The sequence below is a fragment of the Diorhabda sublineata genome, chromosome X, assembly GCF_026230105.1.
Source record: "Diorhabda sublineata isolate icDioSubl1.1 chromosome X, icDioSubl1.1, whole genome shotgun sequence".
Lineage (NCBI taxonomy): Eukaryota > Metazoa > Arthropoda > Insecta > Coleoptera > Chrysomelidae > Diorhabda > Diorhabda sublineata.
The window spans coordinates 25,888,513-25,916,274 of NC_079485.1; the positions used below are offsets into that span (position 1 = coordinate 25,888,513).

General features: G+C 32.4%; 1 protein-coding gene across 3 annotated transcripts in view; it reads right to left on the reverse strand.

Moving 5' to 3' along the window:
- Positions 1 to 27,762, reverse strand: part of LOC130451226 (lysine-specific demethylase 6A) — a 109,472-nt gene that overhangs the window by 4,874 nt on the left and 76,836 nt on the right. For all 3 annotated transcript variants that reach the window (XM_056790110.1, XM_056790111.1, XM_056790112.1), the window contains 3 exons: positions 8,439 to 8,614; positions 5,396 to 6,074; positions 477 to 1,159 (listed from right to left, as the gene is read on the reverse strand). In XM_056790110.1, coding sequence (XP_056646088.1) covers positions 477 to 1,159; positions 5,396 to 6,074; positions 8,439 to 8,614 — 1,538 coding nt within the window. The remainder of the gene's footprint in view (positions 1 to 476; positions 1,160 to 5,395; positions 6,075 to 8,438; positions 8,615 to 27,762) is intronic.

Here is a 27,762-nt window from a genome sequence, read left to right on the forward strand (position 1 = left end):
ATTAAGACTTTTTCACAGAAACCATGATTTTGTAATAATTTAATAGATATCACAGTCTATTATTTATTTAAACTCAAAAGCATACATGTATTTTCGAAGCTCTTATTTACTCTACAAAAGTACCCTATATTTATATAAAATGAAGTAATAAGTGGTATGAAATTACTCTGTAATCAAAATTGTTCGGCAGTTATTTAAAAAATTAAAGTACCCAATTCACCCAGTGTTAATATATAATTTTAGAATAAAGTGTATAAAGCAATACTCTCACTTTTTAACATTTTATCTACTCTAGAAATTAATGTACTTAATTGAGGACTACCTTATATACCTGATCTATTTGGAATTTTCATTTGGAAACCTCCAGGTTAATATAAACCGCAGATTTATCTTACTGTAATTAAAAAATACTGAATGTGTAACAAAACTTTTGTATTTTACTGAGTAAATTTTCTCTAATAAAAATTAGAACTTACCACTAATATTAGATCCACTAGATGAATCTTTAACATCTATATCGTCTGATCCAAACTGCTTTAGTAGATTCTCAGCCAAAGTTGTGGCCAGATCCTTTTGCGCAAGCAAATCCTTTAGATCGTCTTCTAAATTTTGATCAAGATCAGCAGAATGAGGTTCAGTAGATGACAAATAGTCTCTTGGTTCGACTATAGGACTAGGTTGAACTATTTTATCATTCTTGGCAGTGTTCGTTGGTGACCCCTCTTGATCAAAATTCTGGTTATTATTATAACTAGGAGGTGTGGTTCTAACAAGGTTGCGGTGACTATGATCCTGGTTTTGCTGCATTAATCTATATTGGTGTTGTAACTGTTGCATTAAAGCCTGTTGGCTGGGATTCAGATTGTTTATATTTTGTTGGAAGTGATTTAACAATTGCATTTGTTGGGGAGTCAAACTATATGCAGGTTGAATCATCGCTGGTTTTTGATCTGGTTCTGTTTTAAACCTTTTATTGTTTGAGCCATTTGGGGAAGGATATGGTGGAGGGGGTCCTTGAGGTGTTGTAGCTGGATAATTTTTCTGAAAACTTTGAGATGTGGTGTTGCGAGTAGGTTGAGACGAATTTTGCTGTCTAGAAGACATTTCCGCCGATATCGGAAGATTCCAAGCCTCTTCAATCGAAAGCAATTGCCTCCTTCTGTAAAAAACAATAAAATATATAAAGTCGTTAACCTAGTGTCTTTAGGTTGTCTTAAAACACATTGCATACTGTTGAATTGTTATCAAATAGTCAAGTAATCATTTATTAATGTCCAAACTGGTTTTTTTAAGTTAATGATAATTAATAAATAAATTCAGAGCTGTGTAAAGTAACAGTATATTGATGTACAAGATCCAGGTAACTTTTAAACTGTTCACGGATGTGATGTACCAAACACTTAAATGAATCTATTATTTTGAATAGTAACTGAAATAATTTACACCTAGATGTTACTGAAATATCCAGTATTTTTATTATATATATATAAATATATAAATAATTATTTTTATCTAAAACCTATAACTTAACATCGATTTAATAAGTAAAATATTTTTATAAGGATCGACACTTACTTTGAAATATATATTGTAACACAAATAAAATACACAAAATCTGTTACAATACAAAATACTCATTGTATGTTATCATGGTTCAAAAGTACTCACAATTAGTGATCCAAGCGTAAAAACTTATCAGTTATTGATAGTTATTAGTAAAGGTGTTTAAGCCATCTTATACTGTAAATAAAAACATGCACATTCTTTCAACAGAAACAGTGGCGTAGCGTTTATTATCTACCTGTATATAGCGGCCTTAACATGACAATCTTAAAACATCATGATCTGAATGATCAGGAAGTAATCCGGACAACGTTCACTGTCATTCATACAATCCGGTTAATGCGATTAGCTGACAAGTTGCTTTTGGTGTTTTTTTGAAAATTATTCATTCCCCTTATATGGTTATCTATACTCAATCTTCATGAGCAGTATAACTGACACAAGCTTGCAGTTTTTGTACTTTTGAGCTTTTCACCATAAAAATATTAATTGGCATTCAAATTTAGTGCAAAATCGAAGTGTGTAAATCGCTAATAACTACCTAGAATTTATTTTAAAACTGAATAATATTCAATAAATACAGAAAAATGAAATAGACATGAACATAAAATATCATAGAAAAATCAACGGAGAAATTGAAGTAATGGAATCAAAAGTAGGTTATGAGTTGGAGTTGGGATCCACAATCAGCTAATACGTGGTCTATCTGACCTAGGATCATTGATTTCGAAAATCTTTAATATGTCAAAACCATTATAGAATCAAGGATCGATTTTAAGCTTTTCTCTATGTTTATCATAATAAATACGAATTCGATAAAAAGAAATCTACTATCTTCGGATAATTTAAATGACAGTATGTTTCACCAAAAAATCGTGGGTCAATCCGAATTCTATTTACTGTTAAATTCATGAACTATCCCGGACTTTAGTTTTCTGTTGGAATGTATTTTCGATTTATTTAAAATTTGTCTATTTAAAAGCCTCACAAAACACAAATCATAGAGACAATTGAAATCACGAATGTGATAATAAATAGTAAAAATCACAAAAGCAGAAGTTAAATCACAGAACATGAACAAATATCGTTCTAATTCTACTGAATTTGGCAACTTCAACAATAAGGACAATTCTTAAGAATAAATAAAAAATACTGTCATCGACAACTGCAACTACATCAAACTCTGCAACTAGAATAACCCGTTCTAGAAATAATATTATAGAGTAAATAGAAAATCGACTGTCCATATGGTTTGACGACGAAATTGAACGCAATATGCCATTAAGCCAATCTATCATAATGGAAAAAGCTCAAAGAATTTTTAATGACATTTAGGCTGAGGCAAGTTACATAAGTGAAAGTTTCGTTGCTAGTCGAGGATGGTTTAATAGACTTCGAAATAATATTCATAACATAAATATTACAGAAGAAGCAGCAAGTGGTGATACGAAAGCGGCGGCTGAATTCCTAGCAACATTAAAAACAATAATTGAACAAGGAACCTATACTCAAGAATTGGTTTCTAATATTGATGAAACATGCCTGTTTTGGAAAAGAATGCCAAAACGAACATTTCTATTCCGTGAAGAGAAACGAGAATTACGGACCTAACTATTTAGGAAATATGCCAGGACAAACTATCTATAATCATTATCTATTGTGTACCAAATTAATTATATTTGTTATTAGTTTAAGATAAATTATTTAGTAAATTAAGATATCAACTTTTCTTTTGTAACAGAAGCCAATACTTTGATTATTATATTTCATACAGTTGTAACGATTAGACCTAAGTAATATATTCATCTTTCATTTGAAGTATTTGTGATTTTAATAAAAAAGTTTTCACGTCTTCGCGTGTTTAATTCGAGCATCAGGATTTAAAGCTACGAAAGATCGCTTAACACTTCATGAATGCTGTAGAAAACATAAACCGTTCTTGAAATGTTATAACAGAAAGATCTTTGGGAGAAGTATGGAAGAACATTTGGACAGATTTAAGTAAGAGCGAAGACATTGGAACAATCTGTCGATATAGATAAAATAGTGGAATTAGCTACCGGTTTAGATGAGGTAAGTGTTGAAGACGTTGAAGAAATAGTTCAAGATACGGCAACTTCTAACAGAATGCAAAAGAAAAACGCAAGCTACATTAGATGTCTTCTTGACAAAAAGGCAGAAAATTGGAAACACAGAATACCCTGAATAACCTGACTGATTGATAGAATTTCATTTGTTTTTAAATGTAGAAGTATATTCGTTTATATTGTTTTTTTTTTGTGAGAAATAAATGTTTGGTTTTATTTTTATTAAAAATCGTAAGTCTTAAATTTGATACATAACCAATTTTCTATTAATCTTCCCCTAACCCCATTATTTACATGTTTTGCTCTGTATCACATTACCATCTACTTTCATGGAACATATCTTCCGTGTTAAGTGGAGTTTCACTGTATTTATAGAGACTTTTAAAGACTGTATTGTATCTTAGTGATTTATTCAAAATTTCCGGTTTTTTATAATTAAAAAGTCAAGGTAACTTTGTCTTTTAAATAATTTTATATTCTAAGAAGATTCTAGTACTATTCTATCTTTCAGAAAATCAGTTTGGCTATAAAAGCAGCGGCGGGTGTAATTTGGGCGCTAACCATTCTTCTTTAACTGTCTGACCAAGAAGGGTAGATAATCCGACATGTATTTTCGGCGCTAAGAAGTGCAGGTAGGTCGAGTCATAAAATAACCCAATAAAGGGAAAGTTGATAGATTTTTAAGTAGGTTAGGTTAGGTTAGGTTAGGTTATGTAAATCTCTTATTTTATATGTAATATGTACTTAAGTACTAAATAAAAATATAAAGAAATATAAACTTTACTTTATTCTGTAGTGTTACAAAAATGTTGTGAGGAAACTTTATTAAGGGCAGATTTTTCATTTAAAAAAAGTGCAAAGTAGCCCCCTCTAACGGTAAATTTTTTCAGACCTTAAGTGATAATAGGTCATTTCTCTTATAGGAAAATCTAAAAATACCAAAATATATCTTATTATAAATGTCGATGATTTAATAAATAACTGTATTTCATAAATCATGTACTTCAGTCGGTTAGCGCCCAAAATACACATAGGATTAAAATGACCCTTTGGTATTGGCGCCTAGTTTACATGTTGTAAAAAGTTCATTAATCCTTTAGCGCCCAAATTACATCCACCCAAAAGCAGAGTATAAAAATTGACAATAATGAGAAAAACATCAAAATTTCAAGTAAAAAGCTTTATGACACTAGATTTTTTTCATTAAACCAGTAAAACCTCTCATATGTTCGCGAAAGATCGTTATAACTGAAGCAGCTCAATTTATATACTTAGGATTGGCCTGGAAAACTTTTATCAAGGCTTAAAAATGAGCAGCCGTTGATAAAATTAGTAGATAAAAGCTCATGCCTCCCGCAAATAGAAAAGAATAATGTTGAACTGTTTTTGATAACAAATTCTAAAACTCTAGAGTGCTATTCTATCTATCATCATTGTCGCATAGCTCATAATGGAGCAAAGAGCACCATTCGGTGTTTCAGCAGCTGTGGATAAAATGATGAAGTCGCTATCCACAAACGTCGTAAGTACCAAGTCAAGACAAATATAAAGTATATGAAGAAACTAAAGAAAAACTGACCACATAGATTTATCTATGGTTTTTCTGATTGATACTTATTCATTTATTTGTTACTTTTGGTGAATCTGTATGTTTGATTATATATCATTAAAAATGAGTCAAAATATTCAGTTTAAATTTGACACTTAACACAGCTCTGACTTAATAGTAGATTGATTATACTTACTGTGATGTGACGCTTGGCATTGGGGCATTTGAAAGGTGGGTCTGGAGGAAATTGATACGTTGTGTCAAATGTGGGTTCATTCCCAGATTTGGAAAGTTAATTTTAGGCAGTTTAGCCGTACTAACCGACCCTTCGTTTGATTGTTTATTTGACAATCCTCTACTAGAATTCAAATAGCAAGCATAAGCATCCCTAGCTTGCAGAGAATTTTCATATAAAATTCCTAAATTAGCCCAAGCTGCAGAATGGCACTTATCTAGTTGTACAGCACATATGTAAGCCTGTAACGCATCCATGGGCTGATTTTGCTGTTGATATAAGACACCTATGCTACACCAGGTGTCCGCATTTCCTTCGGATTTTTCTACAGAGTTTCTGTAAGCAATGAAGGCATCGTGAACTTTACCAATACTGGCATAACATCGCCCTAGTAAGTAAAGAGTCTGACCAGAAAACTGATCAGCCTCATTGGCTCTTTGTAAGTAGTGTATTGCTAGAGGTATTCGGTGGCTTTTATCTCCTAATGATTCCTGGCAGTGATATAACCAACCTAACTGACGAAATATGTCGGCTCTTAAAGACTGTGATAAATTCTTCTCTTTAAGTAAACCGTCGTATCTGTCTTTCGCTATTTTCACCTTTCCTTGAACTTCGAACAAATGAGCAATGTGAAATTTTACTGAAACAGAAAATTCACAATTAATATTTGAATAAATAATTTTTTCAAATTATGATTTTTAGGATATTTGGTGTTTTTAATTGTACATCAAAATAATCTTTCAGGATTTCTGCGGTTTTGTTTAGATCACTCTCCACATGTTTTTGTTTTCACTCTCCCGTATGTTGAGATAGATTTAGAAATGGTTTTATAGACTGTCACTACTTTGACCCTTCTACCACTTATTGTGTTGGGTATTAATGGTTACGTTTAAGCAAATTCCCTTCATTAATTTCTATGCTGAGCTAAATTCTTTGCTTCTTTCCAGTGTATTTCTCGTTCATTCAATATTCAAACTTATACCACGATTTTCTGGACCTGTCTCTCTTTTTGTTTTTTTTTTTATGAATTTTCACTTTCCAAATTTTATTAACAGGTCGTTCTGACTCGTTATATGTGTCTCTATCATTGTAATTGTCTTTCCTCTATATAATCAAATGTAGGTTGTACGTTTAGGCCTATTTATATTTTGTCACACCATTTCTTTCGCCTGAATTTTAATTTTTTGTCGTTCTGTCAAGATTCACATATTCAATGTTAGAATTGGTTTGTATATTGTTTTGAATATTCTTAGTTTGAATATGAATATATGAATCTAGTGTAATATAGATTATTATTTTTTGCAACTCTACTATTTATATCTGCATCTTGTGTCCTGTTTTCATCTATTATTGGTATATTTTATTATATTTATAATATTTTATAACACTCAATAAATTTCAATTTTGGAGCAAGGTTTATAGCAATTCATTATTTATCTTTTACAAAGATTTATTATTCTCACTAAATGTATTTCTACATTTGGAATTAAATGTTACAGACAAGAAGGGGACACTCAAAATAATATTGATATTATTAAGCTCAAACTTTTCGACAGACTAAAAATTAATAGATAGATAGAATTTCGAATTAACACCGATGTCAGTGTGTGAATTCATTTGGAAACAATACTGGCTGAGATGTGGTTTACAGCTAGTTCTATGTTCAGATTTATGGTTGGTATATTCTGGGATGAAGAGGCAATTCGAAGTGTAATTCGTTCAAATTAACATCATTGTCATTCACTTATGAATCGGTAGATTGTCTTGGTGAAACAGTGGTTTTTTCTTCGACATATGAGGCTGTTTTTCTTTGATTTTTGCATTAAAACGTTAAAACGACGATGTAGTAATCGCTATCCATGCGCATCCAAAAAAACTGAATTACTAACCTTCCCAGCTGAATATTGTGCCTTTGGACGCTTCGGACGTGGTTCACCGAATGAAGTCCTTTCAGATGATAATCGTTTTGATTCCGGAGTGAAGTGATGGATCCATGTTTCATCCATTGTCACATATCGACGCAAAAAGTCTAATGCATTACTTATGAACATGGCCAAACATTGCTCTGAATCATCAACACGTTGTTGTTTTTGATGGACTGTAAGTAAACGCGGCACCCACTTTGAAAAAACTTTCTAATGGTCAAATGTTCATTCATAATTGTAAACACACTGCCTTCTGATATCTTTACGGCCTCAACTATCTCACGCAATTTCCATTTACGATTATGTATAACCAATTTGCGGACTTTTTTGATGTTTTCTGGAGTAACCACCTCAATTGGACGACCAGAACTTTCACCATCATCGGTGACTGTAGAACCACGTTTAAATTCAACAAGCCAATAACAAATGATTCTTTCCGATGTAGTAGAGTCCGTATAACATTTTTGAAGCCTTTGCTGAGAGTGTACAGTATTTTTTATCATCAAGAAGCAATGATAAATTAAAACACGAAATTGTTTTGAAAATAACTAAAGTGGCTTCACTTAAATGGCTGTCACTTTTTTCTGACTAATCGAAATGTCTTGAAGTTTGACACATAGTTTTTTGAAAGTTGGTATTACATAAACGTCATATGGATTTGACAATAGCAGCGCCATCTGTGTGTTAGTCACATGACTTATTGAGTGATGTAATAAGTGTTATAAATGATTCAGAAACACTTTGAAAGATGTAGTTTATAGCTTGTTATTGTGCCATATCTATGATTGGACGTAAGCGAATCCTCTTTTCTTCAGTTTCCATTGCAAAATAGTTGTGCAAGTATGAGCAACTTTACAAAGACAAAGTTTAAAGCTTCCTTTTTATAAAATCTTGACAACTATAAAAGTTTTTATTCATTTTCATACACTGAAATAATTGCAAATTTTTTCGATGTGTCCATAAATATTCAGACGCCGGACCTGACCAAATATTTACTGTTCGATTGTCGTAGAATATCTGTAGAAGTCAGGGACCCAAATCAAATTCCTGACTAGTTTCAAAAATAACTTAGAACTTACTTGTATTCTTTGTTGCTGTAGACGGACTGTTATCCACTAAGGCTAACTGTAAATGTTTGTGTGCTGAGTCATATTCTTGAGTAACTTTGAACATCAAACCCAGTCTAACATTGACTTCATTAGCTCGTTGAAATCCAGGTGAAACATAAAGTAGCTGCTGGAATGCTTTCACAGCCCTGTAACAAATATTTGTAGTTAGAATTGAGTAATAAATTTTGCTTAGAAGAAAACAAAATATAAATATCTTTTAATTACGAGGTCTGATGAAAAATACCGTGATAAAGTAAGAAGATAAAACAAAATTATAATGATTCCCTTCAAAATATGATCAGCAATCCATGACTGGGATATGAACAGACAGGAAGACATTTTTCAGCTCTTTTTCTTTACACATCGTTTTGCAAACGTAGTTTACAGAGATCCCCTTAGAACAAACTCTCTTCGTACTATAACCACAAAATTGGAGAAAACTATTATGTTAATTTTTATGACGTTGCTTTTTTGGACGAAACGATTCAGTTTATATTGAGAATTTTTGTCTCAGATTAAAAGACATAGATGTTAGATATTCGTGAGTTCTTTTGGCACTTTTTCCAACTCAAAACTTAATATTGAGATGCATTGTTCCAAGTCTCACAAGCTTGATCTCACTGAAGCGGCTATAGTAGCAGACTGACGGAACGGCTTTAATCTTTCCTTAACTTTGTTCAACATATATGAGGTTATGGAGCGTAAGTGATTGTTTCTATTAAAGTTCAGTCACTGTATTTCTTGATTTCACCTCGTACAACTAGGTATAGGTCATAAATGTCTATAAAACCTGTTAGTATGAATTTGGTTAAATTGTAATAATTCGTTACGTATTTTTCATATATCATTTTATATAATTATAACATTTTTTATAAATACAGTTCATAAATAAATACTTTGTATATCAAGTTCAGTAAAATAAATATGTGATTAAATTACGTGGTGTGGCTATTAAATAACGAGACTGGTGATATAAAAGATTTTATTTTGATATTTTGTACCTATGTTTATTTATTATCACTTTCAATATATACCCGTTCTCTCGTTAAGATCAGTGGCGGTTCAAAATGTGTTTGAATAAAATTATTATTTCAAATAACTCAAAGATAAAAAATCATATTGAATAAATCTGGTGATTTGGAAGGCTACGCGTAAAGCACCATGTCAAAAATTTTATTATTAAAACTATACGAAGTGTGGCTATTCAATAACGAAAAAATGAGATTTTGTACATTTATCTATCATCACTTTCAACATATACCCCTCTTCTATCCCTACATCGCTCCACGTGAACCTTCCATTTTTAGAAACAGTGCTTTGTCTGTCAGTTCCTTCAGAACGCGCGCCGCTTTTTCTTTCACAGCTTCAACAGAATCAAATCTTATTTTATTAATGCAGATTTGATCTTAGGAAAGAGGTAGACGTCGCACTGTTCAAGATCCGGCAAAACAGGTAGGTGGTCAAACACTGGGATGTTGTACTAGGCTAGAAACCTTTTGACGGACTGTGTGGAATGTGGCACCATTTTGCACATGGTCATATCAAATCAGATTACCGAAGTTTTCGATATTTTCATCCGTTTTTGACGTGAAAGGGCGATCCGAAAGTGAATCATCTACACTAGGTTATCTTCAGACATGGTAGACATCGCATCCGAAAGAGTAGGTTTCAGGCTAAACAACTGATAGGCGCAAACCTTTGGCGCATGCATTTTTCGTTAACAGCGTTAGTCTTGTTACTTAATAGCTACACCTCCTATATCTCATTTACAGTATATATGTATTAATCCCTAAATTGTTCAATGAAATTATCTGAAAAGTTTCCAGCGAACAAAGACATTTGTGACCTGCCTTTCTCCTCGTAATAGACGTTTACGCATGCGGTTTCGTCTTCATTTGATGAATACTTGGTAAATGCGGTGGGTGGTTAACCAAATCGATGTGCTATTCGTAAATTTCAGCTATGGCGTGAGAAGATGCACTGTCCTGATGGAAAAGCATTTTTTTTTTCTCCAAATGCGGACGGTTTTTTGCAAAACGCAAAAAATTCGACTAATTCTGCTTAAGCCGCGTCAAAAAGCTTGGAAAATGTTTATTCGAATAGCTTCTTTTATCTCTCTAACTCCAATCCCACGATCATGAAGTGCCATTAAGTGAACTTTTTCGATGTTTTTGGCAGTCTCGAAAGCTCGTCGACAATATACGGCCACGTTTTAATCCAGTTGCCCAAAATTTTTCGGCTATAAATGATGATGCAGAGTTTCCGTACGCAGTGACTAAATCCTTTTTCATTTGTGTAGGAGTATTGCCTTATGTATGAGAGAAATGTTCCATGTCAGCTAAACATTCAAACTTTCCGATTGTCATACAGAAACTAATCGTCCAAAATAGTTGAAATTATAGCGAGAATCCCTCAACACATGCGCAAATATTAGAGATTAATAAGTGCTAATATTTTCAGGTTGGGGTCGGGAAGTTTTCAAACAACCTTCGTATATATAGCCTATTTTGTGTTTCGGTTGTACACAACATCAAAACATTCATGACATGCGAAATTCAAATCACTTCTTTGTAAGTGAATAATAACGTGAAATTAAAGGAAGTTTTTCACGTGTATAAGGTAAAAAACCAATTTCTAATTTTATTATTCGTTGGTACATAATTTCAAACTCTAGCAAAGTTCTTCAAAATAATGTGAATCGAATGAAATACAGTCTAGGTTTAAGACCTTTGTTGGTTTTTGAGAATGGGTAGTAAATATTGGTGGAAATCGACATCTCAGACACCCTCTTAATTGTATAAAACATGTGTCGAAGCAGATGGGTTGAAATACAAACAGCTGTTGTAAAGCAGCTGCATACAGGTAGTTTCTACCATCCTCCCAATAAAAGATTTCCGACTGTTGAATAATCGATACATTATAATTTTATATGTACTTTTATACAAGTACTTCACCATTATACGCATAAGTATAATAAAAAAAATAAAGAAAACGAAATACAGAGCGGAATTTTAAAATATTAAGATATTTTTGAAATATGAAATGAATATTTTGTCATTTATACGTACTATGAGGGATAGCGAGGCACTAAAGTTCGAGACTACAAGATTTTTTCTTATTCCGGCAGAATTTATTCTTGGATTTTCATTAATTTGATTAGATACTTGAAAAACTTTGAACAGTTTCTATAGGATTTCTATTTTATCAATAACGTCATATTTAAAATTGAGACAAATTGAAGTTATTGATTTGTATAAACAGCCAATTGAAAATCAGCAACTATTGCGGAAAGCGTCAACAATGAAAAGGAAATTGCAAATAAAGTTTCATATAATATAACGAAGCCAGAAAACTCCTGCAGTACTTCAAAATTTTAAGAAAACTTGGTGAGAGGTATTTCCTATGTTCGTAGTTGGAACTTGATAAGTATAGGGTAATTTTCAAGTAAATAAGATAAAGGTTTTATATTTTTACTTGATTTAGAGGTGGCGGCAACGATACACAGAATTAATAATTCCAGACCTGAAAAACTCCGTCTGATGGTACCATAAAATGGGTTTGCATCTTAAGCCGGTGCTACACGATGCGTCCAACGTTTGCGTCAACATTCGGAGAAGTTTTAAAGGAAAACCTTCACTAATATTAGATGGACATCGTTACCGAATTGGACGTAAACTGAAGAGTTTATTTACTGGAGGTGTGTTCAGGAAAAAATAAGCACGTGTAAAGGTTCTCTGAAAACAACTGCAGTCATATACGATATATTACAAGCAACGCCTCATCAGTTTATTCCAGATATAGCTGTCCTAACCTAACCTTCACTTCGGCAGATCAAATTTTCTTGTGCGCTCGTCGAATGATCTTTCGGATTTTACACAGGTAGTGTGCGCTAGATGCACGTGTTTTCTAAATGTGTCTGTACGCTCGATGCACGTGTGCTTCTCGCATCCCACCCTTCTATCTGCTACCTTCTTATTGCCTACTCTGTTCCTTCAAGTTCACTGCGATTTTCAGGACTCTTTTATATTTCCCGGTGTCCTCTTTTGGACAATAAAAATCTGTTATTACTGTGAGAAAAATTCGAAATCAAGCTGATTATCAACAGATAGAACTTACTAGATATGCGGTAACAATGTACAGTCACGTGGTCAGTTTTTAAAGAGCGGCGATAATATTCATTCATTTGTATAGTACAAATAATCTGTCAAATATTCCAAATAGTTTGACAAAAATATTTTAAATTTCCTTAACCCTCAGTCAGACTCAATACAGGAAACTCCGAATTTGAACGTATACCAAGAATTCCTGTTAGATATGACAAGTTAATGAAATTATTCCAACAATTAGTTGGTTTTTGTAAATTCGAGACATCACTGTGACTCCTGGAAAGTGCGGTAAAAATGAATTCCCTTTGGTTTTTAACTTCACAATGACAATCTTCACTGTCTTCTCCAAAATACTCGTGTTCCACTGTTCAAGATTGTCCGGTTTCGACAAATCAAATTTCCGTTCCATTTTAGAGGAAATCCCGAAACATGTAAAAGACACTACCATGTTCTGACCCAAAATACTTCGTGCAAAAAAAAACAACCTTGATTTTGGTTTGACGAATTTGCCTTGAGATCCTACGGATTTTAATTGCTCTCCACGAAATTACTGAAAGAATTGAATACGTGGGATCCAATTAGTTGAATTGAATGGAGGTGGAAACGAAAATTTACGAGATGTGCCAATTGCGACCAATCGACCATTTCCGTAGAGAGAATGTGGATAGAGGTTTCGTCCTCTACGTAACAAAACCCACACGTTGCATCCTCTGCAGAATCTACTGTCTTTAGGCGGAAATACCCCAACGAGACTTCGGTTTATACATTCAATAAAACTTCTTTAGTTATAGCTTCCCAAGTATCTTTGCCTGTTCGAGGGTACAAATCCGAAACAAGATGCTTAATAGGTTGATTTTACAATTATTTCTATAGAATACAATCAAGATTATATGCATTGAAGTAATAGTTGGGTTTCGGATTTAATGTATGTTTCCAAGTTACCCCCGTAATACTAATATTTAATACTCACTCACATGTTGAATAAATTGTTGTTTTGATCGTATCTACTTTAAACGAAATAATAATCGATGCATATTAAAAGTAGTTAGTACGTAATAAAATTTTGTGCAACAAGTAGATACATGTTCTACTTCGATGCTTTTGTAGAGTAAAAGGGCTGTTTTGTAAGAAAAAAAATATCAATATTCTGGTAATTAAATATACAAGGAGAAAAAAGAGATGTTGAAATGTAAAATATCAAATAAGGAGACCAAAATGACTGTACCGATACTACTAAAGAAGAAGAGTTGGTACTAGCGGAAATAAAGATAATAAGAGCACTTTTAGGACTAATCAAGAAGGATGAAAATAAATACAGACAACGTATGAATTATCGTAAAGAGGAGGAACTTGGAGAGGAAGATATAATTAAAAGAATGAAAAACAAAAAATGGGATGTCTAGGACATGCGGAGAGCTAGCGAAGACACGGGAGCTTACTACAATGGAATCCAGAAAATAGAAAAAGAAGGGGAAGGCCCAGATCAGAAGAAGACCTCAGTAGAATGAAGAATTGAATTAGTTCGTACATATTTATTATTTGATTGAATATATCTTTTAGAAGCATTGCATTTTCTCTGTATGTATGGCTTTCAACCATAAAACGAATTTGATTTAATTTAATTTTGTAAGTAATCAATTTTTCATTACTATTAATTTTTTTAACAATTTTGTTGTAGGTATTTATCTATGACATTTAGAAATAGAAATATTTGTTTTTGATTTAATTCTAATTGAGAAATAAATTTTTCTACATCTCCAATGATTGATTCGAAAATTGCACCCACCGATTAATTCTCGTTTATACGAGGTTTGTCTGAAAAGTTTCCGAATTAACAAATAAACAAGACATTTTTTCCATAATCTATTAAATGAAAATATCTCTTCTGTAAGTGAAACTTTAAGGTTAGGAAATAGGAAAAAGTCGCTGGAGGCTAGATCTGGTAAATAAGAAGTGTTGTTCGTGAATTCTAGCCATGGCAATAACCGAAAGGTAAAAAGGTGCATTGTTCCGATGGGAAAGCACTTTCTTCTTCTTTTTTGGAGAAAGTCGATTAACACAATCCATAACGGTGGCCGTCACTTTTACGACCGGAGCCTTTTAGAAGCAGGTTCGCCCTTTGCAATCCACTGTCGTGACTGTTTTCTCGTCTCAGGAGTGTAGTAGTAGTTCCAGATTTCATTTACAATTATAAAATATGAATCGACTCAAGAAATCCGACTTATTTTTCTCAAACCGCGATAATAAAGCCTGGAAAGGATTCATTCAAATACGCTTTTGATGCAACGAGGGATCCCAACGCGTAGACAGTTCACGTTCTTCATCAGTCAAGTTGATACCGTCACATTTTTATTCAGCTACCAAATATTTTACAGTCGTAAATGATGATACAGAGTTTCCATACGCAGTGTGTAACTCCTATTTCATATACGTGGGTTAGGTTTCAAAAACGAACAGCTCAATACTCAATTTTTTCCATTTTCAAAAAAATCTTGACAACGACTGTCAAATAGAAACTGAGCGTCCAAAACTTTAATTGATAATCTCGCGATAAGTGGTGACATCTTAAGGTTGGGGTCGAAAACTTTTCAGACAATCCTCGTAGAAGATATGATGTTCAGGTATATTTTTCAGTTTATCGGAAATGTTGTCAGAATCATATTTTCCTTTTCGATATTTTGGACCACCTGGTGTATTTAAATTGCATGTAATGAGGAGTTTTTTTCACATTTCGCCATCCCGCATCTGTAAGCAACTGAAAGCGTGGTCATGATTAATGAGCGTATGGTGTAGACTGATCAACATAATGTAGACAGACGTTCAATATCGTGTTTTTTTAAATATATGTAATGCAATGAGCTCTAATTCACAATACTTTACCATTTCATTAGTCTTTTAACTTTAACTGTAAATTTCAACATTAATCATGAAAAAAATACTGACATTACGCCATTTATAGGTTGAAGAAAAAATTGAATCATTAAAACTGAATTTTGTTAATAATGTCTTAAAATTCCAGTGGTTTCCATTTTGTTCATTTATTTTTTTTTTGTTTCTAAATGAGATTTTTGAAATGATCTGCCGAGGTGCTAATTCACCTTTTGAATCAACTGGAGGGCAACCCTTCCAAGTGTGGAATTTGTCAAAAGCATTGGATTCCCGATTATCTTGTACATAATTCATCCAAAATTCAAGTTTATATATTAAATAGTTGGCATGACATTAATAATCAATAATCAACACTGAAATATTTCAAATGAATGTAAACCAAATTCTTACACAACGAACTAGTATTATAAGTTTTATTTAATTTATAGTATATTTGCCAATCAATTTTTTTGTTTTGCGAACCCATACGCCCACTTGAATAAAACAATCGTCGTATACGATAAATATGACAAGAATAAAAAATTATTAAGTATTAATAGTGAAATGTAGAGCTCGTTAACAACAGTAGATTATAGTTTACGTAAAACTTGTCTTCATAAATATTTCTCGTCAATTAACATGTTTCTAGAAGCTTTTTTCGAAAACCCAGTTACTTTAAACTATGATTTCATTGTCTTTCTATACAATTATAGGAAATGATAGTTAACAGGAAACTTTTGTGATTCTCTAATAGAGCTAGAACCAGAATATGTCAGGTAAATATTGAAGTATAAAGACTATAACTCGTTTCTTTGATTCAATAATAGAATTTGACTAGGAAATGTTTTAACTTCGCATGTGTAACTGCTAGGAACTCAACGATGACGTGATCTCCAGTGTCTTCATGCTACAGCAATATTCTGCATCATCTTTGATACCTATAGTATCGAAATAGCATTAAAAGACACCTTTTTAAGTGGAGCAGTTGATTGATAAGAGAGGTAGAAAGCCTATCAATGTGTGTCTTAGCTTGCTTCATTCCAGGTGTATCCAACAATCGCGGCATAGTTCGTTTTGCGAGAGATGTGATAACTACACCAAGAATAGTCCATTGGCGGATTTGTCGAATCGCTAGCTGGCGAGAGAATCAACCTCGTTGTTTCCCTTGTTCCCTAAGCGACTGGGCATCCAAACGAACTTGACCTTGCAGCCATCACTCTTTAGTACTATTTTGCACTCTAGCACAAACCTACAACACACCGTTTCAGCTGTTATGGCTTTTATGGAAGATCAAGAAGGATGTTCCTAACTTAAGAATTAGTGGTGATGAAGTAGGTAGCTTAGAGCATAAAATTGAGTAGAAATAATTGTCTGTCATTATCTAGTGTTTGTATTTTCTGCATTGTTGGTCGTTTAATTTGCGTAAAATAAATAATTTATTCTTGACAAGTGTCAAGATAATTCTGTGGTACTAAATTATTCCGAATAAATACATGTTTGAATACTTTTACCATTTCTCCAAAAGTACGATTATAATTTCTACCTATATGTGAGACGAAAATGTTTAAACGGGCCAATGACTAAACTCTTCTTGCGGATTTTCTTTTTGGTATGGAAAATAGTGGATATATTCAAGTCATTATATAAACTAATCAAGAAAAGTTGGAAGATACTCGTACATAACCATGAAATTTGACTCCTATAACTACGAAAATTAAAATGACAGTAATCGAATTATGGAAACAAATTTCTGATGGAAAATGATTAGATTTTGTTGCGCCAATTGATAAAATATTTCGGGAAATAAGATTGAAAAAATTCATATGAATTGTTTTGAAACAATGTTTCTATCTATCTATTATTGGAGTCATTTGTACCAAGATTTAGACCAAAAAAATTTTTTCAAGACTTTTTTATTCACATCCCTAATGAGATTCGATCTACAAACCAAAGGATTGTGAGCCGCTTTCACGCATCATTGAACTATCGAAGCTATTTTATATTTGAAACCTCATTTGGCTAAAGGTTCATACAAATAATTTACTTCACAGTACTAATTTGAGTCCGGACACTGGCACTTTACGGTATCATCCTTGTACTTTACAGTACTTTTAAATTCTCATAATTCCAATATTTTCAAAAATTCAATGTCTGCCTTTTTTTATAGTGTTACCTTAGTGTTAATTTTTAGTTTTTTAAATAATAAGAGAATAATCAAAAGAGCTATTTTCAGTAAAATTGTCAAATTTGACATTTCATATTTTAATATAATTTTGCTTTTTATTTAAAACCGAAAACAGAACATTTATTTTCATCAAAAGCGAGAAAGTTGACGAAATATAAGAGTTGATTTAAAAAAAAATTGTCAAAAAATTTCATTTAAACAGACAAATCAGAATAATTTAAATAAAGTGTGGTAGGGGGGGAATATTTGAAACATCGGTAGAGGGATATTTTTTGTACCTCTAACTAGACCATATACATAAATCTGGCGAGACAATAAATCAATTGGATGATTTCTTCTTAATAGGTTCCGAGTTAAAATTTGTTATTTATCATTCACTGCTTACCGTCATAATTTAGATTTCAATTTCTTGGCAATAGTGAAGACTCTCAACTCGTCATGATACAGGATGAAGCTAAATTTCCGACACAGAAAAATATTTATATTTACGGAATTATTTCAGTATTACTTGAATTCATCCTAATCTGGTTTTGCAAGTTTTATTACTAAGCGGCGTTTATGAATAAATTATGTATAAGGCGTTGGGAGATTACATATTAGGTAATGGAGGTGTGAAATAAAATCAAGTAAAATTATATTCAATTTTAAATTCGTTTCAAAAGGTTCAACACACCTACAGATCTAGTAGAATGGTAAAATAACCCAAGGGATTGTTGTCCATGTGGTTAAATGTATTAGCACTTTTAGATTAATAATTAATTTATGGTAAAGAGACAAAGTAACTCAACATTAACCACTATATATATATATATATATATATATATATATATATATATATATATATATATATATATATATATATATATATACCGTTTCTCAACGTAATTTTGCATGCAGGTCAGGTAATCAACGGTTAATTATTTATATTACTTTGGTTCATATAAAATTATTGTTAATAGTCAGCTTCTACGGTAGATTTATGGTTCATGAACGTATTTCCACCAACTGCGATAAAAGTTTGACTTTGAAGTAGGTACTAGGTATTTAATGAATAATTTATCAACGTAATTTACGGAACGAAAATTGTGAGTACTGGAGTCGAAGATAAATTTCTCTATTTCAATTAAATATTGTTTTCATATAATGAATTTCCTCTATTTGATAGCTTGAAAATTAATGTATTACTAATTTCATTTTAATTATTAGTTATTAGCCTTGAGGATACCCGATATTTTAAAAATAATGAGAAGAAAACGAGAGGGAATATGAAATTGAAAATTGAAAGTCATTTTGATTGTTGATAAGAACCAACTTTTAAACTACCAGTGTAAATTATAATGAAACATTTAATGATTCGAATCGAAATCATGATAATATAGATAAAAAACAGTATTGAACTAAATCTAATCATCTAAAGATATCTAAATTTATCATAAAATGGAGTTATTTTCTCGTTAAGATCTTTAAGTTTTAAAATTATGGATAAAATCAAATAGAAACAAATCTGGTGATTTGTAAAGCCACTTAATAGCCGCCACGTCAAAAATTTTATTATTGAAACAATACAATACTAGTGATTGATTGTACATTTATTTATTATCAATATATACCCCTCCTCTATCTCTACATCGCTCCTTGCAAAGGTTATCTTCAGACATGGTAGACATCGCATCCGAAAGAGTAGGTTTCAGGCTAAACAACTGATAGGCGCAAACCGCATATTTTTTTTCGTTAACAGCGTTAGTCTTGTTACTTAATAGCTACACCTCCTATATCTCATTTACAGTATATATGTATTAATCCCTAAATTGTTCAATAAAATTGTCTGAAAAGTTACCGGCTGAACAAACAAGCAAGAAATTTTCAACCCTTAGTTGCCGTGTTACTCTTCAAAATAGGCGTTTACGTCCTCATTTGATAAAAATCTAGTAAATGCGGTGGGTGGTCAACCAAATCGAAGTACGATTCATAAATTTCAGCTGTGGCGTTTACCAAGTATGTATAAGAAGATGCGCTTTCCAAATTATTAAAACTATACCAGGTGTGCTATTAAATAACGAAACTGCTGATTTAAAATATTTCATTTTGATATTTTGTATATTTATTTATAACCACCTTCAATATATACCCCTGCTCTATCCCTACATCGCTCCATGCAAAGCTTCCATTGATCAAAACAGTGTACGAAGTAGTTTTCTGTCGGTTCCTTCGGGACGCGCGCCTTTATTTCTTTCACAGCTTTAACAGACTCAAATCTTGTTCCTTTTAATGCAGATTTGGATATAAGAAAGAGAAAGAAATCTCACGGTGCAAGATCCAGCGAAAAAGGTGGATGGTCTAACTAACACTGGGATGTTGTACTTGGCTAGAAACCTCTTGAGTGTTAGTGTGGAATGAGGCACCAGTTTTGCACACACTTTACGCATGTTAAAATTTTCATGTAATATTTGCTGCACACTTTTTTTGTCAATGCCAATTACCGACTTTTTCGATATCCATTCGAGAGAGTAGGCTTCCGGCTAAACATATGGCAGTCGATAACAATTAGCGCACGCGGACTTTTTCTGTAGCAGCGCTAGTCTTGTTACTTAATAGCCACACCTTGTACTCGAAATAGATGTAATAGGAAGTTGTAGAGTTGTAGAAATATGCTTTTGTGGATGTTCCAAATATTTGTGGTTGTTTTCTGGTCCGGATGTTGCCTATTCAAACTTTATCGAATGCTGCCCTTAAAACTTTATATACTGTAGCCGTTAATATAAACCATTTGGAGTTTGTTTTCGTCCCTGTCTTCAATGACGGTATATTTTGATTTGAAGGATTAGCTGTAGCAAACCAAATCCAGTTTAATTCCTTGTTATGTGACCAAAATATTCCAATTTTTCTTTTTTTTATGTTATGCTATATTCTTAAGTCTTTCTAGTACTTGGAAATGGGCAACTCTCACTAAATTGGCTCATTAATTTACATTTGTTTCCATTATATTTATATAAGTAATTTACTTGGTTACAATCTAGCACGTATTTGGAATAAAATATTTAATAAGAAAAATGATTATTTAAGCTGCATACCTAATGAGATACGAAAAAACAGATTTTTCCAAACAATTTTGATTCATTAATAAGGGTTACTTGTTAATTCTTGTATTTAAAAGCAACAACTCCCTCGTCCTTATGTTTCTTAAGTAAATGAACCATTTTTTAATTACTACATGTAATTACATACCTATTACTTGATATTTTAGTTTCGTTAGGAAATTTCTTGAACAGTAATTCTATTTGTACTATGAACATAATCAGGTTATATGCTGTTAGTTTTGATATGTAATGATGATTTATTTTTGTTGCGATGAAAGAAAAATGAATAATCCTCTTCACTATTTGCGAAATTTAAATAACGTATTACCATGTACATTTTGAATTAGAAGTCAATGTTAAGAGGAACACTGATAAAAAGAATGGGAGACTGATTTAGATAAATCTCTTTCGATTTGAATCAGTTTATGACACGACTACTACATGTATAGGTCTACCATAGATGACCACAACAACCAATAGTTTCTTTTCGTATTTCACATAAATACACATGATTCTGAAAATCGCAATCCATACAGTTTAATCAGTTTTACTGAATCAGCCCCATAAAAAGTCATTAACAAAATAAATAATCTTTTAATGATTGATCGAAACATCGTAATAGTCGGTGCAGTAAACAGTTGTGATATGTGAAAATTTCGTTTTCAGTTCACTATTTATCAAAATATTTATAAACAATATTCCACTATCTTTGAGTAAACGTCCATAACTAGACCGGATATAAGCCGTGCCAAGATAATATATTATGAACTGTAAATCAAAAACAATTCTTACTTATTTCTTATCAACAATAATTTAGAATATTAGAAATAAATTTTCGAAAAAGCAATATTAAACATACTGTTCTCAATCTTCATATTGCAGAGATATGTCATATTTCATTAAGTTTTTATCACTACAAAGTGTATATATACAAGGGTAACACTATATATTTTGAAAACTAGAAGTCTTTTTTTGTTCCCCGAACCACCTCCTAGCCTAGAGGTTCTTGATACGAGTGGAGAAATGCTATTACTCTCGATTATTCAGTTGCCCACTATGTTTACTACAAAAAAAATGCGATTCAAATGACTGCGTCAGCTACTTTACGCCCGTACCAATATTATAATGTCTTGCGTTTATATCACCTAACTAGAAAACGAATATAAAACGGGAAAGTCAAAACTCCATGAAAGAACGATGCACCTTCCTACATTTAATTATTTACTTATCAGATCCCATGCATAATTTACTTTATTTTTATCATCGTGATGAAGAATTTTTGGATTCTACATATTTGTTTCCATTTGGTGTACTTCCATAAGAGTGATGCGCCATGCTAGAAAATTGCACGCATTGTTACTATGCATCAGTAAACAAAAAAGTGAGCGAGCGCGAGAGTACGATTTATTAATTAATTTAATTAAAACCCAACAAGAAGCGAAGCGACAGCAAGGTAAGAGGAGCGCACCTGAAGTTTAGAAAATTTGAAAGCTTGAAGTCATCTTTTGGAATGCTCTCCAAAACTGAAAGAGAGAGAGAGAGAGAGATTCGTTGGGTATATTTGGGTGGGAAGAGGAAATTTTTTATAGAGGGGAATTGGCCCTGATATAAGAGTTGCTCCTCTGCGAGGCGGGGTTGGGGTGATAGGTTGATAATCGTGCTACTCCAGGGTGAAAAAAGAGAAAAAAACGGAAGACCAAACTTGGCTAGAAGGAGAATAAAGGAAAGCTCCAGCTTTAACAAAAAAACCTTTCTTTCCGGTTTGGAGATATATTTTGTAATTTTTTGTTAATTTTTAATAGGAAAGCGGGTAATTGGAGAGCGGGCAGTTATATCTGCGGCTGCATTATTCCTTATAGTCGGCTATTTGGCTGGTGAACCGGTTCACTACGTTACAGGAAAACCGCAAAAAGCCTGCGACACCGACGATCGAAAAAATTTGAGTGGTAGGGTTTTATCTAATTGCTATGGGACTCCAAAATACGCTTCATTTATATTCTCCATCGTGAAACGTCGAGCACATAAATTTTTCTTTGGGTTATATAGTAATCATAAACCACATATGGCCGAATCAAGTGAATAGAGTGACTGTCTAACAACTGTTACATTATTTTTACGTAAAAATATCAATTGTTTGTGCGTAACCATGCATTATCGTGATGCTACATAAACACTGTAGGTAAATATTTTGTAGTGGACCAACAATAACTGTACGTTGATTTTCAAGTTCAATTGCTTTCACTAATCCTGTACTAAGAAAGAAAACTACGTCCATAATTTTTTTTTCAGACCTGACAAACTGCCCTCCTGGCGGATAGGATTATAATTGGACGGTATATATTTTCATCGCCTGTAACTAATTTAGACATAATACGATGTCCAATACTCGAAATAGTTATGCTTATGTTGCACCCAATTAGTAACAATTTTGTTCTTATGAAGATGATCATGTGAAATTGCGGATCCCGTACCAAGAGTTGCTTCAATTGCTTGATAGGTGCCAGTTGAATCTTCTTCGATCATACGTCTCACTTCCCAATAGTATTCCCAAAAGTAACTAAAGAACAAAGCCCAAATAATTCTTGAAATTTAGAACTAATTTCTTTATTTTGAACCAAAATTGGTTCAACATATTTTGATAAAGACCGGAACGTCAAGACGATTTTCTATTGAAAAAGCAATTACAACAACAGAAACCTGAAATTGAGATGATTTACCAACAATAAATAAATAAATATATAAGAGGTTTGTCCAAAAGTGTAGAGCCTATATCCACATCACAAGATATCACTAAAGTATTGGAAAGGTTGCACGACGTATAAAACAATCACAGCTCTAGAAAATAGGCTAACACAATTAACACAATGCGCCAACGCATTCATCGAATTTTAAGTAACAATATTCAACAAAGCACCAAGTTTTACAACTTCGCCGCCAACCTCTCTGCGACTTTTGGTTCTTTCTCAAAAATTATCATGAAAATCATGCAAAGAATGCGATGGGAACGTGTTATTTTTTATGATAGGGACTACTTTGAAGGATGTCATTCACAGAAGATATAGAGTAGACTTCATACTTCCGGGTATAAATATTAAAGTTGTTAGTTAAGTTGTTAGTTATCCTACAGGGCGAATGAGATTTCTTATTGAAATTTTTATCGGGATAACATATCAAGAACAAAATATAAATCTAATAGATTTGATTTATTTAACTTGCAATCCAACATAATTAAAATCTTAGTCATTCTGGCGATTTCCATTTAATTTATGTAACGTTAACAACAATTTTATATGTACGAGTATGTTTAAGAACTTACGTAACAGAAAATGAACGGGAAACAACGATTGTTTCCAGCTAAAGCATTTATTAAATAATTTTCTTTGTTCAAACATAAAATTCAAATTATAGCTAAGAATACAATGTTTTTCAACAATAATTCAATTACATTGAAAGTTGAATTTACTTCAACCAATACTAATACTATTTATTTCCATCATACAAGAAAATTGTTTTTGTTAAAATATTGAAAATTCTTGAATATTGATTTTAGATACACAACCGTTAAACTTTTGAAAGAAGCAAGACGGAATTGAATAATTTAGACTACATCTACACTATTATCTCAGTAAATACCAGATACAGCAGGTCACATGAAAAAAAAGTCAATACATACATACATAATAAAATTTTATGCAAAATTAACCGGTCTACTAAAGATAATTTTTTGATTATTCAAAAAATAAGGAGTGTAAATAGAGAGAGATTCGTTGGTTAAAGTTTGGTAGGATAAGGAGGATTTTTCTAAGGAGGGGGTTTGTTGGAGTAGGTTTCGTTGGGTTGTGTTTGCCTAACTATTTTTGAAGGGAGATTTTGGCTACAAGAAAACGAAAATGAAGCTTGTTAGCAAAAACGGCTCTTCTCGGTTTGGGTTCTTTTTATTTTTTAGGGGTTTTATTTATTTATTTTTTTTTTTTGGTTTTTTGAAAATTTTGTTTTTGTTTAGTTAGGTTAGGTTTTGTTGTTTTTTTTGTCTATTTTAAATTTAAAAGGGGGCGGGCGGATACAGCTGCGGCTACGTTATTCCCTATCATCGGCCATTTGGCTGAAGAACCGGTTCACCAGGTTGAAAAGAAGGCAAAAAACCTATAACACTGACGATAGAGTGTAAATTGAAAAAGTTAATTTGTTATTACAAACCTTTTTTAATTATATTCTTAAACCATTTATTGTTCATAAATATTCGGTTTCAAGAAGGTAGTAAATGATTAAAATCAATGTGACTCGTTTTGGTTTTTTTTGCTTTATTTACGTTATCAGTTGCAAATGTATAAAAACATAGAAATTTTCATTTCTTCTGTATACTGCGATTAGTGTCACTTAGTGCAGATGCTGAAATACACGCCTTCAGAATTGCGAGGATGGTCCCAGAAGTACCTGGCCCAACAAAGAAAACACAACGTAATCTCCATACACTTTATCCAGCGATGTTCAATAAGTTCGATGCCGTTTTTATAATAAGAATCGTCAAGTTCCTCAAAATATCCATTAACTGCCGACAAGACATCTTCATTGTTGGAAAATATCTGACCACCAAGCCATTTTTCTAAGTCTAGGAACAGAAAATAATCCAAGGGAGCTAGATCTGCCGAATAGGTAGCAATTCAATCTTTAATTCATTAATTTTGGCCATTGCAATAACGGATGTATGTGCAGATGCATTGTCTTGATGAAACAACACTTTTTCCTTAGCCAAATGCTGCGTCAAACATTGCAATAAGCTCGCATAATGATCGCCGTTGATAGTTTTTCCTTTTTAAAGATATTCAATGAAAATGATCCCACGCCCATCCCCATCCCCATTTTTACAAGTTAAGTTTGAACCTCAAACGTCACTTTAAACCACAGATACCGATTTTTTCGCGCTTTATACATGGCGTTTACTAAAAAACTTCGGTTTAAACGTTACTGGCGGTTAGAGGGTAGTCTAAACTTCAGTTTAACATGAAACGGAGGATCCGAACCCACTTTCTTCAAATTGTTCACATATTTATGATATAAATATAACTATTTGATGAACTCGACGACGATGATGAAGAAATTATCAATATTGTCGACGCGCCGAGAAAAGAAAAAGTTATTCTTTCTAAAGCAATTTGAATTGTCCCACTTATTATTTTAATTTGTTTTGTTTCTATCGAAAATATTTCGATTCTGTTTAACTGACATCTGTGAAATAGAGCAATCTTGTTTATTATTGCTTTAAATTAGAGTTTAAACCATAATTTAATCTCCAGTTTTACCTAGGTTGTAAAATCGGCCCTTAGAAGCTGAACGCAATCCTGGGTGACCTATAAAAACAACGGATAGGTTATCTCGGCCGTAAAAAATAATGCTGCCATAATTGCACACCTTTTAGGGCGAGGAAACCAGACATCGGTAAGAAAAATAAGAATAGTAGATTGGAATTCTCAAAAAATATCAGTACAAAACGATTGGAAGTGCTATTTTAGAACCAAACCAAAATTAGATATGTTCGAAAACCAAAAGGTAGCAGATAAAATTCACGCTATCAAACACCAACTCTAAAACACAGTGGTGGTAACATTATGCTTTCGAACGCATTTTATAGGAAAGTCATGGCCAAACCTATCATGCTGCCTTATGCTTGTGAAAACACGGATGGATTTTTCAACAGAATAATGATCCCAAATATCGATCAAAGCTTCTTCGGCAGCCAGAATCAACATCCAGATCTTAATTCGATAGAACATTTATGGTAAGAGTTAAAACTAAGAATATGAATTGAGAACTTTTATTAGTGAAGCTCTAGAAAGAATGCCGAAGTGTATTTCTCGAAAAATAATTTCAAAACTCATTGACGTACTGATGTGATTCCTGCGAAAAATATGTAAGTAGCCATACCTTTATTAATGCGTGTTCTTTTTTTATCGATTTATATAATTTTTCTATTCATAAAGTATGTGATTTGTGTTTGACCAGATATTTATGAACAATCGAAAATATTTATTTTTGTTGTAAATATTTATATATAGCTACATATAATTGTTCAGTTACATAGTTTAATCAAATAATAAAAATAATTTATAATGATACATATACTTTTCTCAATTTACCTTCATCATTTGTTAGCTAATCAAAAAATTAATAATCGGTCCAATAATTTTGCAAGTAACCGGTATATTGCTATACGCCCCTTGATGAATTGAGCCGCGTAATTTTTTCAAGATATTTTATTAAGAGGTGGATCAATCACCATTTTCTTTTTATTCTAATATATCGCTAAATATGCTCCATGCATTCCTGTCTTTGGTCTTATTTTGCTATCGTTCAATTCTCATTCTATTCAGATCTTTTGCTACTTTTTACTTTGATCTAGGCCTTTCCTTGCTTCTTCCACTTCCATATCTTACTATACCATTGAGAGAAATGCTTTATTGTTTTTTTTCTACCATTTCTTCCCCTTTAAGCTCATCTGTTGTTTCATAATTCACACTCATTCATATTTATTTCTATCGATCTTGATTGGGTAAAAAACGAAATGAAGAATAATTTGCATACAGTGTACAACCAATTCCTACCAGCTGTTCATTGTATCGAGTTCGCATTCACGAATCGAATTTTGTTAAAGCATTATTTTTATTGCACCTACGGGAGGAAATAGCCGTTCCATAATCGATCAGAGAAATAGCTTGTAGATTAAAACCTACTAAAAATTTCACCCTTTAGTTAGGGTGTAACAATCGGGGACGCACCCTCATTTTCCCACATCTGATCTACACACCATTCATTCGCATACGGTTCACTCTTAAATTGTTCTCTCGATCTCGGTCTAAAGCAACATTTAAGTAAATTTAGAGAGTAAATATATGAATAGTTTTTTTTCAACTTCAAAGGTTTAGGTATGGACCCTAAATAAATATTAAGGTCGATAGCCAAAAAAGGATTAAATTTGATGGTCGGAAAAAATAGGGGCATTATTGAGAAATAATCGAACATCATCAACAAACAATTTCTTATCATATTTAAATATTATGAAT